At 43.1% G+C, this 23763-nt stretch overlaps 1 protein-coding gene across 1 annotated transcript in view; it reads right to left on the reverse strand.

Annotated features, from left to right (window-relative positions):
• The window catches only part of LOC147659640 (von Willebrand factor A domain-containing protein 8-like), a gene marked incomplete at its 5' end in the record, with an annotated part of 1204277 nt that overhangs the window by 31660 nt on the left and 1148854 nt on the right, over positions 1-23763 (reverse strand). Inside the window, 3 exons of the mRNA XM_086951584.1 lie at positions 537-775; positions 3878-3976; positions 11189-11347. Coding sequence (XP_086807710.1) covers positions 537-775; positions 3878-3976; positions 11189-11347 — 497 coding nt within the window. The remainder of the gene's footprint in view (positions 1-536; positions 776-3877; positions 3977-11188; positions 11348-23763) is intronic.

A 23763-nucleotide genomic window follows, 5' to 3' on the forward strand; every position in this document is an offset into this window, starting at 1 on the left:
AATGTTTCCTTCTGTCCGCTTGCCTTGCTCCCAAAGGGGGGGTCGAGGGAATAGAAAAGGAGAACTGACTGCCAGCCAGGTCGCAGTGTTCTAAGTGTAACAACTTCAACCTTGTGTGGAACCCAAATGAAAGAGCCTCGCTAAAGAAAGGCTATTGTGGCCTTTGCACCACTCAATCCTTGGCCAAAAGCATTTCTGTAAATGTCCCATCTCATGTTTACCATTGGAGCACAGCCTGTACAAAGCCGCCCATGCAGAAAACCCATGCACAACAAAAGTGGGCAATAGCAAGCAGAGGTGGCTGCTACTTATAAAACAAGATGGTGATGAGGCTCTGTGAAAGACATGTCATACTAGTTTAGTTTATGGATTTCACGGAGGCCTGAGAAAGACTGAATAAAAAACTACTAACTACAATGCCATAAGGTTTGAACACCTGCACTAAAGGTGCCTAAAATCAAAGATCTTATAGAGGGAATATGAATTTAAGTTAGTGAGGACAATAACACAGTATTACCTTGTCATATATCTCTTACCTTTCAGCTTGGTCCCCAAGAGATCCGATAAATAAGGCAAAGGCGTTAACCTGTGGGTTGGTGGTCAAGCTTTGGGCAAACCTAGAGGGTGGAATGCCGTATCGCTCTAGGTTGGCGTCACTCATAACTATAACAAAGTACTCGTCAGCCTCTTCTTTGGCAGTTTCACGGATGGCGTGTTCTGTTGCTTCCAGTGTATAGTCCCCACTCATGCAGAATTGAGAATGAGCATGCATTGTCTGCAGGCAATGTAACGTAAGTTATTAGCAATCGCAAATAAACACCCTATACATTCAGATATACAAGCAAAAAGAGACGTCAGTGTTAAAGAAACCCTAGAGCACAGAAAATAGTATAGTTCTAATGTATCATTAAGTTGGATAGTGCTGCAATACAGTATAGGTGAGGTTTGAGTAGCTGGTTTGTTTGTAACTGGCTAGTCTCAAATAATAGTTTGAACTGTCTATAACCTTTTTGTGATACTGGTGTAAAGTTCTATGAAAATGATCTGACTCTTGTGTTCATATCTTCTTTATTACATACAGTGGAGTTGCATGATGACCTACCAGCCTCATCTTGCAACTGGAGCGACTCACTCCAAAGCACTGTATAACATACCTACAATATTAGAGGAGGTAGCTTTATGGCTAGAGCTGTCGTCCTCAAAGCTGGGGAACCGGGTTCGAGTCTCGGCAACGACGCTCAACATCCTGTCATTCTGGGCAAATCACGTAATCTCCCCGTGCCTACCAAAAAGGAATGTGTCCTTCTGTAACGAAACTGGTGCTCATGTAAAGCGCTCTGATACCCGATGTCTCGGGTCTAGTTGGCGCCATTTAAAACTCTAAAAAGAAATGTGGAACCACCTACCAGGCTGAGCAGTAGCACACACATAGGACACATGAAGGAACAAGGCCCAACACATTTCTCTCCTTCACAAAACATGATGGAGCAAATAAGACTCGTAAAAAAAGATACTGGTGACTGCTGAGATTCCAGCTACAAAAAAAATACACAGAGTCCATTGAAAAGAGGTTCTATTCTAAAGGTGAACATAAATGGAGAAGGGGTGAGAATGAGAACGAGAATGCCCTTGTATTGTATTGTAATTGCATTTATATAGCGCTTACTACCCCATACGAGGCGTCAAAGCGCTTTTTTTGGTGAGTAGCACGCTACTCCGGGACCCATAGAGGATTAGTGTTGAATTAGTATAATGAAAAATGCAAGTACATTTTAAGTGGTGGATAGGTTAGTCAGGTATTTGGATTTGGAATGATAGCAGAAGGATAGAGGAGGAAAAAGGTTTGTATTTATTTAGCGCTTGTTACCCCTTGTAGCTGTTACCGACTACTCGCTCCTGACCCCACTGACATAGGCAGTGACCTAAGGATCCATATCCCTCCATATTACACGGTAGTTGGGGGATACACACAGGCCCACATGATGTGCACACACACATTAGAGATGCTGCGATGAGCTTGCAAGGCGGGAGGGAAGGGAGTTGTTCTCCTTCTGTTGTTGTGGATCCACTAACCTGCTGAGATGATTGCTGAAGAGTGCAATATTGTGACTCTATGTTAGATCAACACTTTTGAAATGTAATATGAATCATTCAAATGAATCACTCAATAAAATATGCTTAATAAAAAAAAATGGAGAAGGGGAAAGGGCGGCTCTGATTCAAAGATGCCGAAAGTCAAACGCTTCTTTCGCTTACTTTTTATAGTGCGAACTTGGCCATTGGGCAACAAAGCCCTCTACAATAGAATCAGACTACATTACATCTTTTATTTTTAGGGACAGGGAGATTCGGTCACTTGCCCAGAATCACAGGATGTTGAGCCGAAGCCAACATTCAAACTTTGTATCTATGTCTCAAGTCGGCAGCTCCAGCAATTCGGCCAGAAAATGCAACAAGATATGACATGTGGCAAGAGTGTTTAAAAAGCATAGCCCTCTGGGAACCAAAGGTAACAATGTAAGTCCGGAGGTGCACAGGCCAAGTAAAATAATATAAGAAGGAAAGGAACAACATCAGGAAACAGTCATATAGGGAAATGAAAAGTAAAGCTGCACACCATGTTATCTGCGTGTTAACTTCTGACAGGGACATAGCATAGTTATAAAAAAATACAGGCAAATAATAACATGAAAATAGGTAAATCTTTTTTAAAACGTACATATCTTCAACAAAGTGAGAAATTATGTTTTTTTGTGGTTAAAATACTTCTCGAAAAACAGATCTGAAGGGAGTATAAAGCAGTTCATTGTTTTAATAGAGACCAGTGAATAGACTGTAGTAGTTGCCCAGACCCATCGCAGAATAGTGGACCTGCTACCTTTTTTTTCTTCCAATTGCACTAGCAAGAAACAAGCACTGGTGAAGCCAATAGGTTTCGCCTATGCAAGATCTATTGGTTTTGTCAATGTTTTTTAGACATATTTTGCAGCAGCTTGAGCTGCTGTGCCACATGGCTTAAAGTGAATTTAAAAAGTGCTACGATGGGGCTATTGTTGACTGCGTCATAGTGTTTTTTTCCCCTTTACTTTAAGTCATGTTGCACAGCAGCGCAGGTTGCTTTGCAACATAATTCAAAGTTAAGGAAAGAAACGCTATGATGTCAGAGGCGGCTCCTCCGCTAAGGTTGAGGAGCAACGCCCCACTGCTTTAGGAGCAGTGCAGAGGGAAAATAAAATGATAATCACCGGGTTATTGTCATTTTAATTTTCACTATGGGCTGGGTTAGGGTGGGGTGAGGCTGGGGATACAGGGGAGGAGTGGCTTGCATTGAAGCATTGTGATTGGCTTAGGGAAGTGAGCGTGTGTGCTTCCATCCGCTACGGAAGCAGAGGAGAAGGCGGCTGAAGGGACCGAAGGGGAGAGAGAGTCGGCTGGCCGCAAAACGTAAGTGGATTTATTTTTGCTTCCCCCTCCACCACCCCAATCCCCTGCCAGCCGCCACTGTATGACGTCATATCACTTTTTTCCCCTTACTTTAAGCCATGCTGCACAGCAAAGTATTACTAAAATGTAATTTAAAAAATCCTACCCCACTGCTAAGATCATGTATACCTTACATTGTTCGTGCAGGACTGAACACTAAAAAAACAATGGTAAAACAGTGAAAATACATATTTGTGGTGGATGTGTATCTGACGCCTGAAGTTTTAATCAATAAAATATGTGTATTTTTGTGATATGCAATCAGCAATACTGTCATTTATTTCCCACTTTTACTTATTCACCAAATTTTCCCTGCCTCTGAAACTTTTTGACTGAGAAGATTCCTTTATCAAAGACTTCTATAGTTTCAGGCATATGTACAAATCGTATTTACCTTCATTATCGCTAATCTTTCTTTGTTGTTCTTAGGGACTTTGTCACTTCTCACCAGCTCAATGTTGAACCCATCTCCAGAGTGGCCAAAGATATCGTACTAGGGAGAAAAATACTGAAATCCTTACGACTCACATACCTACCACCACTGGTAATTCAAAGAAGGTCAATCATACACAATTCATTAAAACGTAACAAACAGAATATGGAACTCTTTAAAACACGCTTTCAAAGAAAATGCTGAGTAAAAGGTCAAGCATGATCTTGAAATTTAGAACCCACATTTTTTGCTGATGGTGATTTGGAGTGTTTTAGAGGTTACAGAATTTAGCATAGAACAAAATATTGTGGTTCAGAGTTCGACTCGGTCACTCACCTTAATGCAGGACAAAAGCATGGCCTTGCTTAGAAATGCTTTAGGTATGTCTAGTTTGATTAAATGTAGAAAGGATCCACTCAAGAAAAGGGTGCTTGTGAAATGCTAGCATTCGTATTCGCCAATTTAAAATGTATAGCACAGTTTTGATCCCTGTACAAATTTCTGTTTGTGCAAGGATCGGAACATCAAGTCGTGGGGTTATTGCCGTGTCTTATAAATGTTGCCTCTCTGTAATTTTTCTAGATCAGTTTTGGAAGAGCAAACCAGTTCAAATTTGCAGGAGAAAAAAGCCTGGTAATTATTGAGGCATGCAACATTTGGTGGGATCCCAAAATAATCGTGTTATTTAAAAGCAAAAACATGAGATAAGAAGTATTTAACAGATATAGTTTGGTAAATCGCGAAGTCCTATCCAGGGCACTCATAACCAGAGATTTCAGTTATCTTCAGCATCACTCTTTTATAAGCAGCAGCATGATGGGTTGATCTGATATGCTTTATAGTAGGAACCTTCATGTATGTTGCCATTACTAAGAAAAGCCTTTAAGTAAGACATTGAAATGGATTATCTGACATGGCTCCGTAGCCGCATAATAAATGCATTGTTCATGGCAATGAAATATAGGTTGATTATCTGAGGTGTCTTAACTGCAGGTGACACTCATTGGATTTCCATATCTGGCATATAATAGTGCCTTACAATATGCACCTGTACCATCACGTGCATGATGGCAGTAGGCCTTAAGTGAGTGAAGGGCCTTGGCCGAAGGCTATTTATAGCTTTGTCCCTCATTCTTTTCGCCACGTATAGAGTTGTGAACAAGAATTTTGATCACAGGGGGCTCAGAGCCATCAAAGATTGGATTAGAGGGGGCATTATTACCCAGACACCAACCTATTTGAGGGCACCACGCTCGTGACCTATTTACTCATGGCACCCGACATGGCTCAAGCCAGCAGATGCTCATAGATACTGACATGTGACAGGCATGAAACTTCTTTACCGGGCCCCGTAAACACTTCTGACATGCACGGGGTGCTTTGAAGTCTGGGATATACCGAGGGAAGGAGAAGGGCTATTGACACATTCCTGGTTCAAGATCTAACTTGGTTGCGTCTGCACTGCCACCGCACCACAATCAGCACTGAAGTAGTATAAATTGTCTCTAATGAACCAAGAAAAATTCATTCAAAGTGTTTGGCTCTACATAATGCCATATTCAGTCCTGCCAACCTCAGTAGATCGATAATTTGAGTTGCAGAATTTTAAATGTGGCGAAGTCCACTCCATTACTCAGAGAAGTATGTTTATGACAAAAAATGAAATTTCTCAGCGGAAGTGAAAGGCTATTGAGCTCCACAACTGTTAGACTGCTTGTGACCATCAGATTTGTAATCTAATTTGCAGGCTCTTATTCCAAGCACTGCCAGAGATTGCTCAAAATATTTTGTGTCGGTATTAGTTTTGCAGAAACCACAAGGACAAAAATGCATTAAAAAATAACTACATTATGCCCTAAAATGTCTGGCTGAATTTGGCAGAGGACGTGTCTGCACTAGGAATTCGAAACAGCTCTGCCAATGTTTCACAAAGTTATTGGCCTTTCAAATTATTTGAAATGCTTACCGAACGAACTGACAATAAAGCCCTGAAAAAACGGTTAGTAATATTTATTACAGGTTCTACAGGGCCTTTATTGTGAGTTCAATCGGTTAGCATTTAGTAAAGGCCAATAACTTGATGAAACAAAATTGGGAGAGCTGTTTCGACTTCCTAGAACATATAGATACTTAAAGAGTTGAGGTTTTGCAATGTGATAATCCATGCTAGGCCCGTCTGAAAGGGGTTCTATTTTGTTCTGTTAAAGGCAATTTTGTCTATTTTTGAAATTTGGTGACTGTTTGCCTGAGGGTTGCCAGTTAATGTGCAATAAAGGAGCCTTAGCTGGGTATGGTGACAAGCCAATCATAAAGGCTATAGGCTTAGTTAGTTCCCACTAACTAACTAAGTTAGTGCGAAAAATTATATCGGCATTTCCATTTATAAGCCACTGAACCATTTGAGCTGACGCTTTTATGTCAGGACAACAGTAGCACCGGTTTCCATGTGCAGATGAAAATATAGAAGCCTGGCCTAAGAGAATTACATCTTCAAGATATTATGGCCTCAACATACTCCTACACGCTACTAATTCCTGATATCTATCTATCTATCTATCTATCTATCTATCTATCTATCTATCTATCTATCTATCTATCTATCTATATTCACTAAAATAACCAAAGGTTACAGGGATGTTATAGTTAGGGTCAGATTTTACTCATACAAAACCAGAGAAATTCAACCGTTATAGTTATTTGCGTTAACTATAACTCGAGTCCCCGCAATGCACTGATTATGACCTCACATATTACATCACTCATGACATGGTCAGTGACATCACTGATGATATCACTTATGACATCCCAAATGACATCAGTGATGACATCATCCAGTGACTGTTTTTATAAAGTTTATGAGTGTCTGTATGGATGACTCAGTTGGTGCATGACTGCATAAGTGAGTGATTAGGTGTCTCAGTGAATGTATAGGTGGAGACGAGTTGTTTAAATGAGTGTATCTGTCTGTCACTTGATGTCTAAGTGGGTGTATTAGTGTGTTAGTGGGTACATAAATGGTTATGTGGGTGACTGATTGGTCGTCTGACTACATCTATGGTTGTCTGGGTGTCTGTGTGTGACTGCCTGTATGAACGAGTGAGTGGGTGAGCCTGTGGCTGTATGGGGTACTGTGTGGGTCTCTCAGAAGCTGTATGGGTGAGTGAGTATGTGAGTGCATGGCTGTGTCGGTGTTTGAGTGCATGTCTCAGTATGGGTGAGTGGGTATGTGAAAGGCATATAGGTGAGTGATGGGGTATATGAAAGTTACTCTATGCGTGAGGTCACTATGCGTGAGTGAGTAAATATGAGAGTGCCTACATGGATGAGTGTGCTGAATTTCTATAGTTTTGTATGAGTAAAATTTGACCCCAACTATAACATCCCTCTAACCTTTGTCTTTTTTTTGGTGAATTTCCAAGATTTTTTACATTCTATTTGCTAACTATAACAACCTTGTAACCTTTTTTTTTTTTAATTTCTAAGGTTTTTTAACTAGCAGTCATGTTTGCAGAGTGGTGGAGAAAGGGGGCTGGGCCTCCGAACAGCTCTCATGAATTCTGTGGAGTAGGACTTACAGGGGGTACAAGGAGGGCTTCTTGGCCCCCAAGGTACCTCTGGAGACAAGGAAACGTTATCCCCAAACTAGTAGTGCGCTTGGAGGCACATTTGCAGAGTGGTGGAGAAAGGTGGCGTGGCCTCTGACAACTTCTCAGCAATTCTGCTGTGTGGGACTTACTGGAGGTAACAGGAGGGGTAGTTGGTCCCCAAGGATGTGCTTGGGGGCCAACTTCCCCTCCTATTACCGTCAGTAAGTCCCATACAGCAGGACTGCTGAGATCTGGTAGCAGGCCATGCCCTCTTTCTCCACCACTCTGCAAACGCATCTCCTGACGCACTAATAGTAGGGGGATTAAGCCCCCTTGGCTATTGAGGGTCCTTGTGGCCAACTACCCCTCCTGTTACCTCCAGCAAGTCCCACACAGGGGGTTTGCTGAGAGGTTTTCAGTGACCATGCCCTCTTTCCGCTCCACTCTGTAAAACGTGCCTCCGGGCACACAACTATTAAAGGGATGAAGTCCCCTTAGCTCTTGAGTGTCCTTGTGGGCCAACTAGCCCTCCTGTTGCATCAAGTAAGTCCCACAAAGCTGGATTGCTGAGAGGTGGTCAGAGGCCTCGCCCCCTTTCTCCATAACTCTAAAAACGTGTCTCCTGGCGCACTGCTGCTTGGGAGATGAAGTCCACTTTAGTCCTGATGCCCTCAGGACGCAAGGTGACCTAATCCCCCACCAATAGTGCACTGAGAGGCGTGTTGAGAGGCGTGTTTGCAGAGTGGGGGAGAAAAGGGGCGTGGCTTGTGACCACCTCTCAGCAATCCCACTCGGTGGGGCTTACTGGAGGTAACGGGTGGGCTAGTTGGCCTCTAAGGACCCTCAGCAGCAAAGGGGACTTAATTCCACAACCAAGAGTACGCCAGGAGTTGCATTTCCAGAGTAAAGAGAAAGGGGGCAGGGTCTTTTTCTTTTAAGGGAGGGGGGCTGTGTAGCCACCCATCCCTTGACCCTTTAGGCCCCCGGGACCCCATCCCACGGGGCCTGACCCATTTAAAAAAAATGTTATAAAATAAAACAAGAGGGAGGGCCACGCGGCCCCCATTCCTTAAAAGAAAAAAAATGAAAAGCCAATTTTGGCTCCGGGGACCACATCCCCCGAGGCATGGCCTCTCGTTGGGGACAACGGGGGTGCCTGAAGGCGCCGTGGTCACAGCCCTCTCCCACCTCCTGCGGGAGCCGGCATTGCTTTTTACACCCAGGGAGCAGCTAACATGCAGCCCCCCTGGTGTAATAAGCAAAGTGTGCTCTGTTTTGAACAAGCGAGAGCAAAATGTTCTTGCTTGTTCGAAGCGGAACACACTGTTTGCTATAGCATGGCAGGAGCAGTGCTCCCACCATGCCATAACAAACTGCAATGTCCTGTGGTTGGGTATCCCGCTGGAGGCGGCCCTGGGGGGTGGCAGTCCCCAGGGCCATACTGGGCTCCATGAGGTGAGGGGCCGCGAGGCACCCCTCCCCCACTGAAAATAGCCCAGTGGAGGTGGTGGTCCCAGGCGCAGCGGCGGGTGCGTGGCTCCCAAGCATTTAAGTATAGTATCCGCGGGGAGGTACCGGTCCCCGGGGCTGCGTGGCAGGCAGTCTTATTTACACCTAGCCCCGGGGAGGAGGCAGTCCCCATGGCTGCGGGAGGCCACTTCACCCCCCACACACTTCAGTACATTAGCCCCAGGGATGTGGTGGTCCTGGGGCTGCTTGCGGGCTGGAGGCCCCATGCATTTTAATTTGCATATCCCACCCCCCCGCATTTGATTGATTCAGTGTATTTATTCACCTAGGATTTGTCTATGGCCCCTGAACGGTCCTTGCAGGAGTTTTTTTTACTACCATCCCTTACAAACCAATTCACCCTACTATTTACTGCTCTCACTATATACCTTTCACTTCTGTCATAATTTAATTTGGATTTAAAGATCAGGGTTCTCGGGTGGTCCTGAGGCACTGCAAAAAAAAAACACACACTCGAACGCAAATCAGCTACAGATTCACAGTTTAAAACTTTATGAATCATATTCACGATATGTGAGGGAAGGAGTGTAACAAAAGCAACAGAGACTTTTAAAGGGGTATCGATTTGCAAATTCATATTCATAATGCCACTGATAAACTGTCCAGTATTTGTTCTGAGATATATTTGAACAAAGGTTTAATGCGTTTTCACATTAAGACGGGAGGATGTCTCAGTGCATTGAAAAGGTAAGAGTGCCTTCAAGGGAATTTATTTTAGAATTTGTGATGGCTTTAAAAGGTTGAATTCATAATCCTTACTGTGAACAAATCGAGTGCTATTAGACTCTAATTCAATGTAAACTCAATTTTAACAGGACACAACATATAAACAAAACACGAGGTGTATTAGAAAAATAGATTTTCATCAAAAGGAATTTTAAAGGATACACTTCATATACACCCTCTAAAATTCCCTTTGATAAAAATCTATTTTTCTAATACACCTCGTGTTTTGTTTATATGTTGTGTCCTGTTAAAATTGAGTTTACATTGAATTAGAGTCTAATAGCACTCGATTTGTTCACAGTAAGGATTATGAATTCATCCTTTTAAAGCCATCACAAATTACAAAATACATACTAAAATAAATTCCCTTGAAGGCACTCTTACCTTTTCAGTTTAATTACCCAAGCCCTCAAGGGTTTATTTGGGTCGCTCACTTTTTGTTAATCAGTGCATTGAAGGCTTGTGGCTCAGAAATCAGGTTTCTAAAGGTCTTGGGCTCGTAACCCACCAAGGCTTCCTTGGTTTGGGAGCAATGACGAGTGTCATTTACAGTATTTAAAAATGCAAAAATGTGTACAAAGTGCTGTGTATAAAAGAAGAAATGATGTGATTGTCTCTGGAATGCCTCACTCAGTACTACTATCGTGATAGATTTAAAGGATTCACATACATGCCCCAGTTGTTGATTATAATTTAGATGTGGCTCTAGAGGAGTTTTGGGGAATATTAAATTATGTTTAAAAAAAATACAGTTGTATGCATTTCTCTTGGTATAGATTTGGGTAATGCTGGCTCTGCTTTTAAAATTTGAAGGGATTTCATTAGCGTGGTTCCTGTCACTTCAAAGTTGAAACCATAGCACGGGTGGAGAGCTCCTCTGTGACACATTGGTAAAACCAAAGGGCTGGGAATCAACAATTACATGGAGGCGTGCGTGTGCTGGGGCGGTACAGCGCAGGCCAAATCTGTGGGCTGGCAAAAAGAAAATGGAAGACGTTGCGTCAGCCCAGACAAGGCCACGCCATCTTCTAACTTTAACTGCGCGCTCTGCTCGACAGATTATGCCAGAACATATTGAAATAATCTCCCCATCCCTCAGCACTACTGCCGTTTAGCATCCGGCTGCAAGCCAACTAAACAAATTCGCTCCAAGCTCTGCTATACAGCAGGCAACTTTAGTGGAAAGTTTGGCGTGCCTTTATGTCAAAAATGCTTCAAATCAAAAAGTATTACGTTGTAGCTTCAGTATTTTCCTGCAGCATCCAACAGATCGGATTAGATCTCTCTGTATCGTATTACGGGAGGATGATGAATGCTGCTGCTTGGCTACACAATATTATGCGCCCGCGTCTTCCCCGTGCGGTCTCTGGAAGTTCTCATGATGACGTGAAGCCGCGCGCCCACAGCCCGTCGATCATCATTACCTTACCTTAAACTTGTGCTCGTAGCCCTCGAAGGCCTCCATGACCATGCAGACGGCCTCCATGGAGCGCTCGAGCCGGCCGTCCACGCCGTTGAAGCGGTACATGCTGCCAGAGACGTCCACCAGGAGGCGCACGCGCTTCGGCTTCTGCTGGGGACTCCCGAGCTGAGGGGGACATTGACAAGACGGGTTAAAACGAGGCAAAAGTGCAAAGGTCAATAAGTGAAACATGCACAGAACGCTTTTCTATGCGTAGCTACCTTACTCCTGTTAGAGGTGAGAATTACTCCTGAGCTTGATTCACAAAGCTTTCTTACACGTGAAAGCATGAGAATCAGGAGTACGTCCATCACTGAGTACTTGGAGTGAAAGCTTTGTGAATGAAGAACAATGTAAATAAATATACCTACTTGGCAAGATTACGAAATCCAATATATACATATGTGTCTTTATATTACATCATCCCCACTGGACTGTGTGTAAATGCTTTTGTTTCTAAGACCTCCGTCCCTCAATGTAACAGAACAAGAAATATTTGTTATCTGTATGGAAATAAAATACATGTGTCCAAAGCAATAGAGTATTGGCTACATCCGCATCTCTTCACAGCAGCAGACCAGCTGAATAACAGACAGCCAGGAATTTGTTGCACAGTTAACACAGAGGACACGTTCGGCTCATTGTTTCCGACCTAGTTTAACATTTGCAACGAGTGAAAAAAAATGTATTATCTGGGTGCGGACAAAGGGTTGTCAAAAATAAATGAATACGTGATACAGAATGGCAGGATTCACATACATTTTCAGTTTATGGGGATGACACATTTTTGTTTCTGTTGGGGAACAAGTAATATCCTCCTATGAAGCTATCTGCTCCCAAGTGGCTAAAGAACTTACTTCTAAAAGCCGACCAGCTATAAATAATCCGGTCACGGGCTGGTTTGACCACAAATGCACTAAACCCCATAATCTCCTCCAAAAATCCCTCCAGGAGCGACCTAGGAATAAAGCCTTGGTTGCACAGCTCAGAAATGAGTATAAAAAAGCAGTACAGGAAAGGAAAAACGAAATCAAATACAATGCTTGGGTTGAGCTTATGGATAAAGCAACGTTAAAAGATAGTGCAAAATTCTGGTCTATTATTAATACGCCCCTATTTTCTAGCAGCAAAAACAATGTCTTATAAGTTAATATCGCAGAGGAGGACTGGTTGCGCCACTTTGAAAAGATATATGGTAGTCATCTAGAGTTAGAAATCTTTGTGGCCCCAGCCTCAGAACCTCCTGTCATGCCAGTTAGGTTTCACCTGGGGAAAGTTGTTAAAGCAATTGAAGACTCTGCAGGGCGAAAGGCACCAGGACCAGATGGGGTTTCCTCAGACATGTATAAGGCTAACCCATTGTACTGGGCTAACATCCTGACCAACGTTTTTAATACCTCGGCCTGTGTAGGATTCCCTAAATCCTGGTCTCGTTCAACCATAATCCCGGTGTTTAAGAAGGGCCAAAGGGCTGACCCTAGATGTTCCAGGCCCATATCCCTGCTAGATTCCTCTATAAAAATTCTGGGGAAGGTTATTCTAGCAAGGATAACAGGGTGGGTCTCTGACAATAACATACTGTCAGATGCCCAATATGACTTTAGAGCGGGGAGGAGCACGGAGGACCAATGTCTGAACCTACACTTAATAATAGCTAAATACACTAAGGCGGTCAGGGGCTCCATTTATTTGGGCTTCATGGACTTGTCCACAGCCTTTGATCTAGTCAATAGGTCAAAGCTGTGGACAGTGCTTAGTTTGTAAAATATGAAGTGCAGGTGCTCAAATGTTTGTCAGATGCCACACCCACTTTTCTCTGGCTCCACCCACTACCTCAAATGGCTCCTCCCACGTACTCTTTCAGATGCCTTTTTTTCTGTTGTTTATGTCGGTGCCATTGTGGGTTGTGTTTGCAACTCTGACACTATCTTTTTTCAGCCTGTGTTGTGCGTGGTTGGCCTGCGACCAGCCTTCAAAGTGGAAACTCAGTTTCTGTGCAAGGCAAACAGTGCTAGGCACACGCCTCACTCATCACAACAAATCATGAGGCAAGGACGAGAACAGGACATGCTTGTTAGACTGTGGCTCTATCAGCTTATGTAATTGATACTCTGGGTGTGAAAGTGCATTGTGTGCACTGCAGACTGCAGAGGCCTGCTGCCAGCCCTCTGTGTGCACATATAGTGCCAGGCTCAAGCCTAACCAGTGATCACTCCACAGTGCTGCTCATATTGATCTTATCCTCCCCCAGTGGTGCTTCATATTGAGTAGGTACCAAAGTGCTGATCCATATTGGTCACAGCCACAGAGCGTTGCTCTGTTAAACCAGAGACCTCAAGCCAGCGAGAATGATGCAATTTTAGCTGTCCTATCGAGACAGCCTCTATTTAGGCATAGTGGCCATTTTTGGAAACCGAGCAATGATAAGTGTCAGAATTGCGGACAAGACATAGCCAGGGGGCTGCATTGTAATGTACATGCCCCACCCCCACCGTCATCAATCATCCTAACCAACGTGTTCACAAGTGTATGTTGGCCTCAGCAGCAACGGCGCTGTGGTGTGCCGGCCGGGCTATGTCACTCGGTAAGGTGTAGGTGGCTTCAGCAACCCATGTGTGACTTCACTTAGGGGCAGCAGCGCAAGAGCCGCTGTGTAAGGGAAGTGAGTCACACGTGGTCGCAATGTCGTCATCTAGTGCGCAGAGAGGAGCTCGGGATTGACTGTGGCGCTGCTTTGTGTGGTGGTCTGATCAAGGTCGGGCCAGTCTATTTGAGCATTTTAATCTGCCATCCGACTCCGGACCTCTTTATGATGAAAGTATATACATGGCACCTGCATGCATCATGTATGCTATACAAATGCTACACTGTCACAAAACATACTGTTGAGACAGGATGTGGGTGGAAAATTAGCTTCAGCGTGAGAGATGATCATGCATCTGACAAACACGCAGTTCTTGAAAAACGCATATTAATGCTTACATTTCATAAAATTGTTTATCCCTTTTGAAAACGTATGAGACGTAATGCTGCCCTGGTATATATATCTTTTTGTAAACACTGCCATTCCCTACGCAAGAAAACCTGCCCAAAACACCAGGGGGAAGGGGGTTGACAGGGGGCGGGGTGTGAGGGAGTGTGGGAGAGAATGTGCGTATGTGAAAAAATGTGCGACAAAGTGTGTGTGTGTGTGTGTGTGAGAATGAGGGAATGGGAGAGTGAGTGTGTGTAACAGTGAGTGTGCGTGAGTGTGTGTGTGAGAGAGAAATGTCGTCATAATAATACACTTGCAGGCCATCCCTCTTCAACATAATATAGCCTTTGCATCAACTGAAGAGTAATTATCGAATCAGTAGAGAAGGCTAGGGGTGCAGCAGCCAGATAGTATGTGGGGGATGGCACAATTTTGACCCCGAGCAGTTTAAAAGCGACAGAACAGTCAAGCTTCTCAAATTAACCATACGAATGTAAACCATTTTGCTAACTGAATCAATTCGCTTGGATTCCCTGTCAGATGGGACAGTGAGCAAAGCATTCAAATGTAACTTGCTGGCCGCCGCGCACTGGCAACATGGACTGAGTGCACAGGCAAGAGGTGCCGTTTGTGAGTTCCTGTGCACAGATAACGCAGCTCCTGCTATGGCCTGTGCGTGTTTTTTTCCCGGTTTTTTTTGGGGGGGGGGGGGGGGGGGGGGAGGTAGGTGGGTGGGGAGAAGACCAGGAAGGATATTAGCAAATAACTTGGTAGTGGCAGCTGAAAGTAAATGTTGGCCTAAGGGCTAGATCGTCAAGCCTAGGGGTTGGTAATTGGAAACGCTGCTGGTAAAGGCAACAGCTGGTAGTTTAAGAAGTAAAGACATAGGTGCAGAAAAGGGAGAGCTGAACGTGAAGGGAGACCGGGAAAGGGGCGGCTAAGAGTTGATATCCAGTGGAGGTGTTCAGTTTCATAGGGGCCTAGGGCTTCACTCCCGATGCCAACTCAACCTGATCTTTTCATTTCAAGTGACGGAGCCTGTCTGAGGCAGTGCGGGTATTCTGGGGTGTGCTGGCAAACCAGTGAATGCGCGCGCATTGCTGCTTGCTGCGCAGCCCCAACCCCCACTGCCCCTGCCCTGAACCGAAACGGAATCCATTCCCAGGGCCAGAACTACTGATCCATCCATCCATCCAGGCAGCCCGGGTCGGCCCGCAACAATAGCCTAAAACCACTGCACTACTGGCTAACATGATCATGATCAAAGTAAACGGGGGATCAAATCCTCATCATCATGATCAGAGTGACCAATGACATCAACATAACAATCAAAAGTAAACTAATCACGGTGCCTGCGGCCTGCAGTGCCAGGCCCTGCCTTACCTGCGCAGCTTTAATTATTTTTTAAATCATGATTTGTCCGCCGGCCTACGCCGCCTACCCCAGGCCATCATGACCAGACTAATCAACATAAAGATTAAAACAACAGTATTCACGGCGCGGGCGCCTGCGGCCTGCCAGGCCCTGCCCTGCCTGCAGCTTGACCTTCGCAACTTTATTTATTTTTAAATCCTGATTTGGCCGCCGGCCTACGCCACATACCCCAGGCCTGGCCATCATGACCGTCACCACCAGACCAGACCAATCAACACAATAAATAATGAATACAAAAATAGTAATTACCGTCGCGCTGCCAGGCCCTGCCCTGCCTCACCTGCGCAGCTTTATTTATATGCCGCCGGCCTACCCCAGGCCATGTCTCGCTCGTCCTCATCTGTCTAGCCAACCTCAACGTCGTCGGTCTTACCAGGTCCTGCCTCCCGCTACTTTGAATGGCGGGCGGGGGCGTTGAAGTACTTCACCAACAACCAGATACTGCTCAATGAGGTGCAGCCGTGCGGGTATGCTGGGGCGGGTGTGCTGTGCAAAATTGAAGCAGGCTGCAGCAGCGAATGCGCGCGCATTCAAAATCTGCACATGCTTGTCTGCTTCTGCCGCGCACAGCCCCAACCCCCGCAGAAGAGAAGACCAGCCCAGGCAAAGGCCCTGCCCAACTCAGTGTCCCGCCTACTGGGGGCCGGTGATCTGCAGCCGGAAGTTGAAGAAGTGTAAGAGAGTGAGGACGGAGAAAATACATTGAGAATCTGTCAGTCAGTCACATCACGTCGTCACTGTGGACACACAGTAAGTGTTTTGTTGTCAACACGACTCGGTAACTTAAACTAATGACAGCAGCAGCACTTACATACAGCAGCACAACACTCGCTCTCTGTGCCAGTGCCACCATTCATTATAAATTACTGACGGTGCACTTAATGAGCGTGAGTGACTGTAGACCCGGCCCTGATAATTAGGTGCCGGTGCTAAGCACCGGCAAGCTCCGGCTCAAATTAAGCACTGGCTGTGGACAATGCTCCTGGAGCTGGGACTTGATCGGCCCCTTGTGTATTTTCTGGCCGAGTTGCATAAAGACTTGAATGCCTCAATCAGGATGACGAATGAGGGGAAATGTACGTCCAGTTTTAAGTCCGGTAGAGGGGTGCACCAGGGATGCATCTTGGCCCCCATGCTGTTTACGCTATATATAAATTCGCTGGAGGAAAACCTGCTAACAGCGACTTTGGACATTCCGCGTATGGGAGGTACACTGGTTCCGGTGCTCCTATACGCGGATGACGCTGTCCTGTTGGCAAGGACCCCCCTGGGCCTGCAAAGATTGCTGGACTCGTTTGGGGATTTTATGAGAAGCCTGGATTTGGTAGTAAATAATGGCAAATCGCATGTTATGTCACTGGGGCCCTCAAAAATTAAAGCTAAGACCTTCTTCTGTGGCAGCGAAGAAATCACCAGAGTGAAGGTATTTACCTACTTGGGAGTAGTCTTTGATGATAAGGGTTTATGGTCCCCTCAGCTTTCATTAAAGGTAAACTCGGTGAGAAATTCTTCAGCCGCAGTGCTAGGCTTTGCTAAAAGGTTGGGGGGAAAACCCTTTGAGGCGATTTTAACAATTTACAAAGCCAAGACAATTTCTATCATAAGGTACGGGCCGCAATATGGGGATTCACCAAACCCGACGCTATCCAAACGGAAGAAAACAAATTCCTACGCTCCCTCCTAGGCCTTCCGCAATCTACTGCTACCCACTCTGTCCATCTTGAATTGGGGATTGGTTACAAAGCAGACACAATTAAAATAGCCCCAATGCTGCTATGGATTAAAATCTGGTTAAATCCGAACCTCTCCCTAAATCACAAGATCTTAAAGGACTGTATTATGCTCGACAATATGAATAAAATCCAGTGGTTGTCTAACATAAAAACGTTAGCTATGTATATGGGGCGACCAGAGATCTTTTTCAACCCAGAATCTCTATGTAAGGCTGACCTGGACTGGGTAAAAACGAATTTCATCAAGTTAACCCCTTCGCTGCTGATGACGAGCTCAGCTCGTCATCAGCCACGGTTGGCGTGTGCTGATGACGAGCTGAGCTTGTCATGTAAAACGGAAAAGGGAAAACAGCCGCACAGCGCAAAAATCGCCGCAGCATCGATGCGGTTAAGGGAGGCAGAGCGGGAAGGAGCAGAACTATGTAAACCATCGGTTAGGGGCCATGTTTTGGCCACCCCGTCATTAGCAATGTCACCGTACTTGACCATAGTGACAAATTCTTTCCATAGATGGCTATTGACTAAATTTCGGTTTAACCAAATATACACAGTTCTCTGGGATTTGGAGGGTTGGAGTAGACCTGAAGATGCTGCTCCATGCAAATGCGATGATTTTTCACCGCAAGACGCTATGTACTTTATGATCTTTTGCCCATTGTACCAAGATGCCAGGAAAAGGTTTATTCTCCCATTATTGAAAAAGATGAATTTTGTTCAGTGTAAACCTGCCTTATTGTTTTTACAACTGTTAGAATCCCCGGTAATTATGTTTTGTGTTGCCAGCTTTCTCGCCGCGTCTGTTAGAAACAAGAGGGACCGACAGAAAGCTGTACAAGAAATTGAATCCTTTCAATTCACAGACAATGTATCCCTATAAATTGCTTAATTGTGGGTATGATTGATTATGTATTTTAATTGACTATGAATTGCGTTTTTATCTTGTATTATGTATTTTTAACAGATATTTTAATATTTTTGCATATGTATAGCATACTTTTATGATTTTAAATAATCGAATAAAGTGGTTTTGACTTGACACATTTTTGTTTCTGTTATTATTATTAATATTTTTAATACTATTATATTTATTAGCACATGTACATCGTAGCATCTTGGCACTTGGAACATAACGAAACATAATGAAAGTATATACATAAAAGAAGCCATAACAAAAGGACACTGCTAAGCAAAGGTCAGGCCCTACTGTCTTCAAATGAGAAAGAAGCCCCAACTTCAAACAGTGAACATAGAGATAGAGCCATAGAGGTAAGCTCTCCTCATTCTTTGAATAACCGCACATTTGGAGATAGCACTGAGCTCCAGAGGCAGGTCATTCCAGAGCGTTGTGCACCACACCTGGAATCAGCTCACACCTGCCTTCACCCGTTTGATCCACGAGATATTAAAATGAAAAGCCACAGTTGGCTGCAGAGGCCGTAGTAGGCAATCAAGCTTGATAGAAACAAGGATCCAGTTTTATATTAGGCTCTGCGAATAAGACAGCGAGCCTAGAGCAGAATTCTGTGTCTTCATGGCCCTCCAGTTCAGGGCCTGTCTCAGCTGAGAGACATGGTCACACTTGCCTAGCACCATCACCACCTTAACAGACATATTTTGAAGATGCTACAATCAGGTAACCATTAAGAAAAACGGGGTAACCCGCAAGGTATGGACCTGGGTATATTATGATATAGAAAAACAATGGTCCTGAACCTATTGATTATAATGATTCACTTAATCAATTATAATATCCAAAGTTTTTAGTATAGAACAACAACAACCAGTCTGCTCTATTATACTCAATTTTCTTAGTACAATCAGGTAAGCGGCCCAGGTAGCTGGTGTTACAATAGTTCAGATGGGAAAGGACACAAGCGCCAACCACATGGCCGAACCTTTCTTGGAGCAAGAACGGTTACATTTTCTTGAACGTTTGAAGATGAAAAACCTTGAGATCAAGACCCTCAAGATTGAGGGCAGGAAGGAAAGCGTTTGGTCTGCTTTTTTTACAGTGGTCACAAGGACTTGGAGGTGCAGCAAACTGTCTAGGCCAGAACTCAGAAGACCAGATGTTGGGATTCACTCACGTGACCAGCACCTAAGTCTTGTCCCTATTAACACCATCGCTGCTTGACATATTTTTCTTCTGTGCTGAGGACCAATATAAATGGGTGTGCTCATGAGCTCAGCTCGTCATGAGCACGGAAGGGGTTAAGCTTTAGGAACTTACAGGACGTCCATTGCTCAATGCCTAATAAGCAACCTCTCACCTTTGAAAGGGATCTGAAGGAGCGTTGGTCAAATGTAAGGCACTTTTATGTTTCATTTGCATAAGAAAGGTTATTGTACCTGAAAGATCGATTTATGCCACAGAGAGGCTGAATGTATAAATTAAATAGGTTGTGGGACAGAACACAAAACTGGGGGACCTCACAGGGGTCAAATGTCAGTTCCAGACTCTCCTTGTCACTGTTGATGAAGGAACTGGATGCATTCAGCAGAGGATCTAGGTTCAAAGCAAACTTCCAAAAATCACAAGTGCTATGAACATCATTAGTAAACAGGAAGAGGGTTAATTCATTATGATGAAATTCCAGTTTCAAGAGAAGCGAAAAATTGATCATGTACAAATCATCCCTTTTATAGCAGGACATTTAGTCTAATTTTGGGCTACTACACAGGCATATGGCCCAAGGCATCCAGCAGTTCATACATTCTCTCAACTACCTGAGCAGCATCTTTGTAAGCACTACAATTCACTGCCATCAATAACGCTATTACTAACAAGACTCGCATTAATTTCTTAGCAGACTTCTCCCCTATGACTAGGTTGATAAGGAATATGCCCAAAATAGACACCAGTACTACATTTATTAGCTCAGTAATTTCTTGGTATCTTGAGATAAACAATAGGTTATAGTATAAAACTCACTTGAAATAACAGAGCACCAAGAACCCACAATACATATCTCATTTCCTACGTTTTTCAATCGTCATTTATCTGAAGAACAGTGCAGAAGGAAGGTGTCTTAAATAATCACCATTAACCTCTTATGTGCGGCAATCAAACCTTACTGAGGTGCAAATTTTTTTAACGGAGCAAAATAGAGAAAAAACTGATAACCACTAATTTTTATCGTTTTTTTAAACAATGGAAAGCACTAAATACCTCCCAAAGGAATACACAACAAATAAAACCTGAAAACAGAAAAGCCTATTCATAACTTTAGAAAATATTACTACAAACTAGGAAGGTGGTGAAAGCAGCAGGAAAAATAAGATGCATAAGAGAGTAGGGTAAAACTCTGTCTGAGGAAGAACAAGAAGATATTTGTACAATAGTGGGCATTTCAGATAAATGTACAATAGGAAAAGAAGTTACGGCTAAGATGGAGCTTCATTGGTACTTTACCCCATCACGTTGCACAAATGTGGCAAGCAGGATTCAGATTTGTTGGTGGGATTGTGGAGCTAAGGCTTACTTGATGCATATGCTATCGGAATGCCCTAAACAACACCTTTGGACAGAAGTACTAGATGCCATTGATGGAATGTTTGGAAAATTGACTCTGAGATTCCATCATATGTCAATATGAATCTGCCTAACAATGAACATATCCATTAATCTCCTAGAGGTAGGCAGATGTCATTGGAACAATGTGCAGCAAAGTAAGCACTGTGGGGTAAGGCAAGGGTTCCAACAAGCTCAAAATGGAGACACCATATATGGGAGATATCTGGGAAGGAAAGTCTCTGTACAGCAGTTGGGAGACGTATGGAAAGTTATGACTGGGCATGTTTATTGCATATTTAGATAACTATAGGTTTCCAGGTTTTGAGAATTATCCTAACACATCTTTCTCAATTTTCACTTACGACATCAAAACCTAAAAAGGACACTGTGGGATGCAAATGGGTGGCAGCGGTGGAAGAAGACTTTTGATAATGTTTGATGTGCTATACACCAGCATGTGAGGAGAGTAGTGGTAGTTATTGGTTTATACGATATTTTCAGAAAATGATTCTAAGCCTCTCGCCGGTGAATGGGTGCAGGAGAAGAATATGTATTTGCTTCTTAACAAAAAATAAAACAGTTAAAGTAAGCCAAGTTCTTGTTTACTACAATGCATTCATAAACAAGTAGACAGACAAATATGTCAGGTTGAGTCCATACATCCCAGATCATGAATGCCAACACTAATTGAGAAAGGCCTCTCAGAATTTTCTAAGCCAAATTCAGGACCCGGATTCACAAACTGCATTCTATAGTACATAATATAATGTTGTAGTTAGTAGTACAGTGCTATACTAGAAAAACGTACATACTTCAAAATGCAATTCAGAAACCTCCCATGAGAGACTAATGCCTCTACCTGTCCAATGTTTATGTGCAGAGATCTCTCCCACAGTGGGGAATAATAACTCAAACATTGCTGGGGTTCTTGAAACTTTACTGAGTGGTTTGGGAGGGACATACTAATACAATGAACACACCCACAAAACAGATCAGACCATTGAAATTCAGAAAACTCACTTTTAAAGTTACCATTGCCCTTAAAGAAAGTGTCAACACAGAATGTCCTCCAGCACAGTTTTGGAGTATGTCAAGCACCACACATGGCCACCCACTGATATTGAAAGATGCACACAAATATTACTGGAGGCAGGAAATTAAAATAAAGCTGATTACAAATTAAAGATACATTAGTTACATTAATATATATATATATATATATATATATATATATATGTATATATATATATATATATATATCTATCTATCTATATATATATATATATATATATATATATATATATATATATATATATATATATATCCGAAAAACCTCCAAACACCACTTCCAGGTCAACCAACGTCAGACCGGCGAGGGAACATAGGAGACGGACCACAAAATGCGCTGCACAGGATCTTTTATTTGCAGAGAAGCCGGTAAGCCAGAGGGCACTACGCGTTTCGGGCTGGAAAAGCCCTTGTTCACATGCAAATGAGCCAGTTTCAACTTTTTAATTTTATACTGCTGTGCACACCCAATTGGCCCGCCCTGTCACATGGTATAAATCTGCATAGACATAAAAGACATTTTACTCCTACATTTAAGGAGAGAAGTACTGCAAAGTATTCTTTTTCCTTTGTTTTCAAACAAACCACATTTCAATGCTATATATTATTTGCGTACAAATTAATATGAATAAAATGAGATGTCATGTTTTAAAAACAGAATCATAGGAAAAAATTGCAGATTTACATAATACGGTATCACACAATTAATAACAGGATGAGTCCTTATTGGAAAAACCGTTAAAATGTCTATATACAGTATTTATAGTGACTGGGGAATTGTAGGATTGCTAAAGGTGCCAATATTTACAATTTAGACTGGTTCCAAGTCTGCGTTAAGTGGAGAGTAGTAAAGTGCATAGGGAAAAGAGGTAGGTGAGAATAAAGTGCTGAATCCACATGTTGTAAAGTATCTTGTGTCATCATTGCATAAATGCAAATAGTCAGAGATAGGAACTTGACCCTATATAAATCTCATACAAAGTTGTTAAAACAATAGATACTTGAAAAAACTACCATGTGTAAAATTCATAGTTGCTAAAAACACCCGGTGTAAAATGCAGTGATAAAAAAGTGTACAAAAATATTTTTTCATTTTTTTGATAAAAAAAGTGTATCTAAATTATTATACAACAATATTTACAACATTAGAGGAAGGTAAAGAGTAACATTTATCAATAATAGATTGGCCAACAAGGAACTTGACTGGTCAACTATACAGCTAGTTAATTCAGCACCATTATAGATCACTTGGACTAGAAGATTTGACCCACTAGATAACAGGGAACCTGACTATCTAGGGGAAAGGAAACCAAGGTAATACTTATTGAGGGGCATCTCATAGAAAATGACGGAGATCCTCAGTAATATTAAGCCCGTTAGGCCATTTACTATCGAATTCAAGGATCATTCGTGATTCTAATTGTCTGAGTTTGAGCTCACGGTTGCCTCCACGTCTTAGCTTGGGGATCGAGGCTATCACATAGTAAGATAGACAATTAATATCTTTACTATGAGAGCTCAAAAAGTGACGTGCAACTGGGTATGCTGGATCTGAGTGCAAAATAGCTCGTATATGCTGTAAAATTCTGACATGTACAGGTTGTATGGTGCTGCCTACATAATTGAGGCCGCACGTACATGTCAGAACGTATACTGCATATTCTGTTTTGCAAGTATGCTGGCCTTTAATTGGGGTCTCCGTGTCACTGCAGGGAGTTTTATAGTGAGTCTTATTTATTCCGAATTTACACGCTCTACAAGTAGAGCATTTCCGGAATCCCTCCTTGATTAGCCAGTTTTGTTTGCACTTGAGTTCGGG

Source organism: Lissotriton vulgaris, unplaced genomic scaffold, assembly GCF_964263255.1.
Source record: "Lissotriton vulgaris unplaced genomic scaffold, aLisVul1.2 SCAFFOLD_293, whole genome shotgun sequence".
NCBI classification, from domain to species: domain Eukaryota; kingdom Metazoa; phylum Chordata; class Amphibia; order Caudata; family Salamandridae; genus Lissotriton; species Lissotriton vulgaris.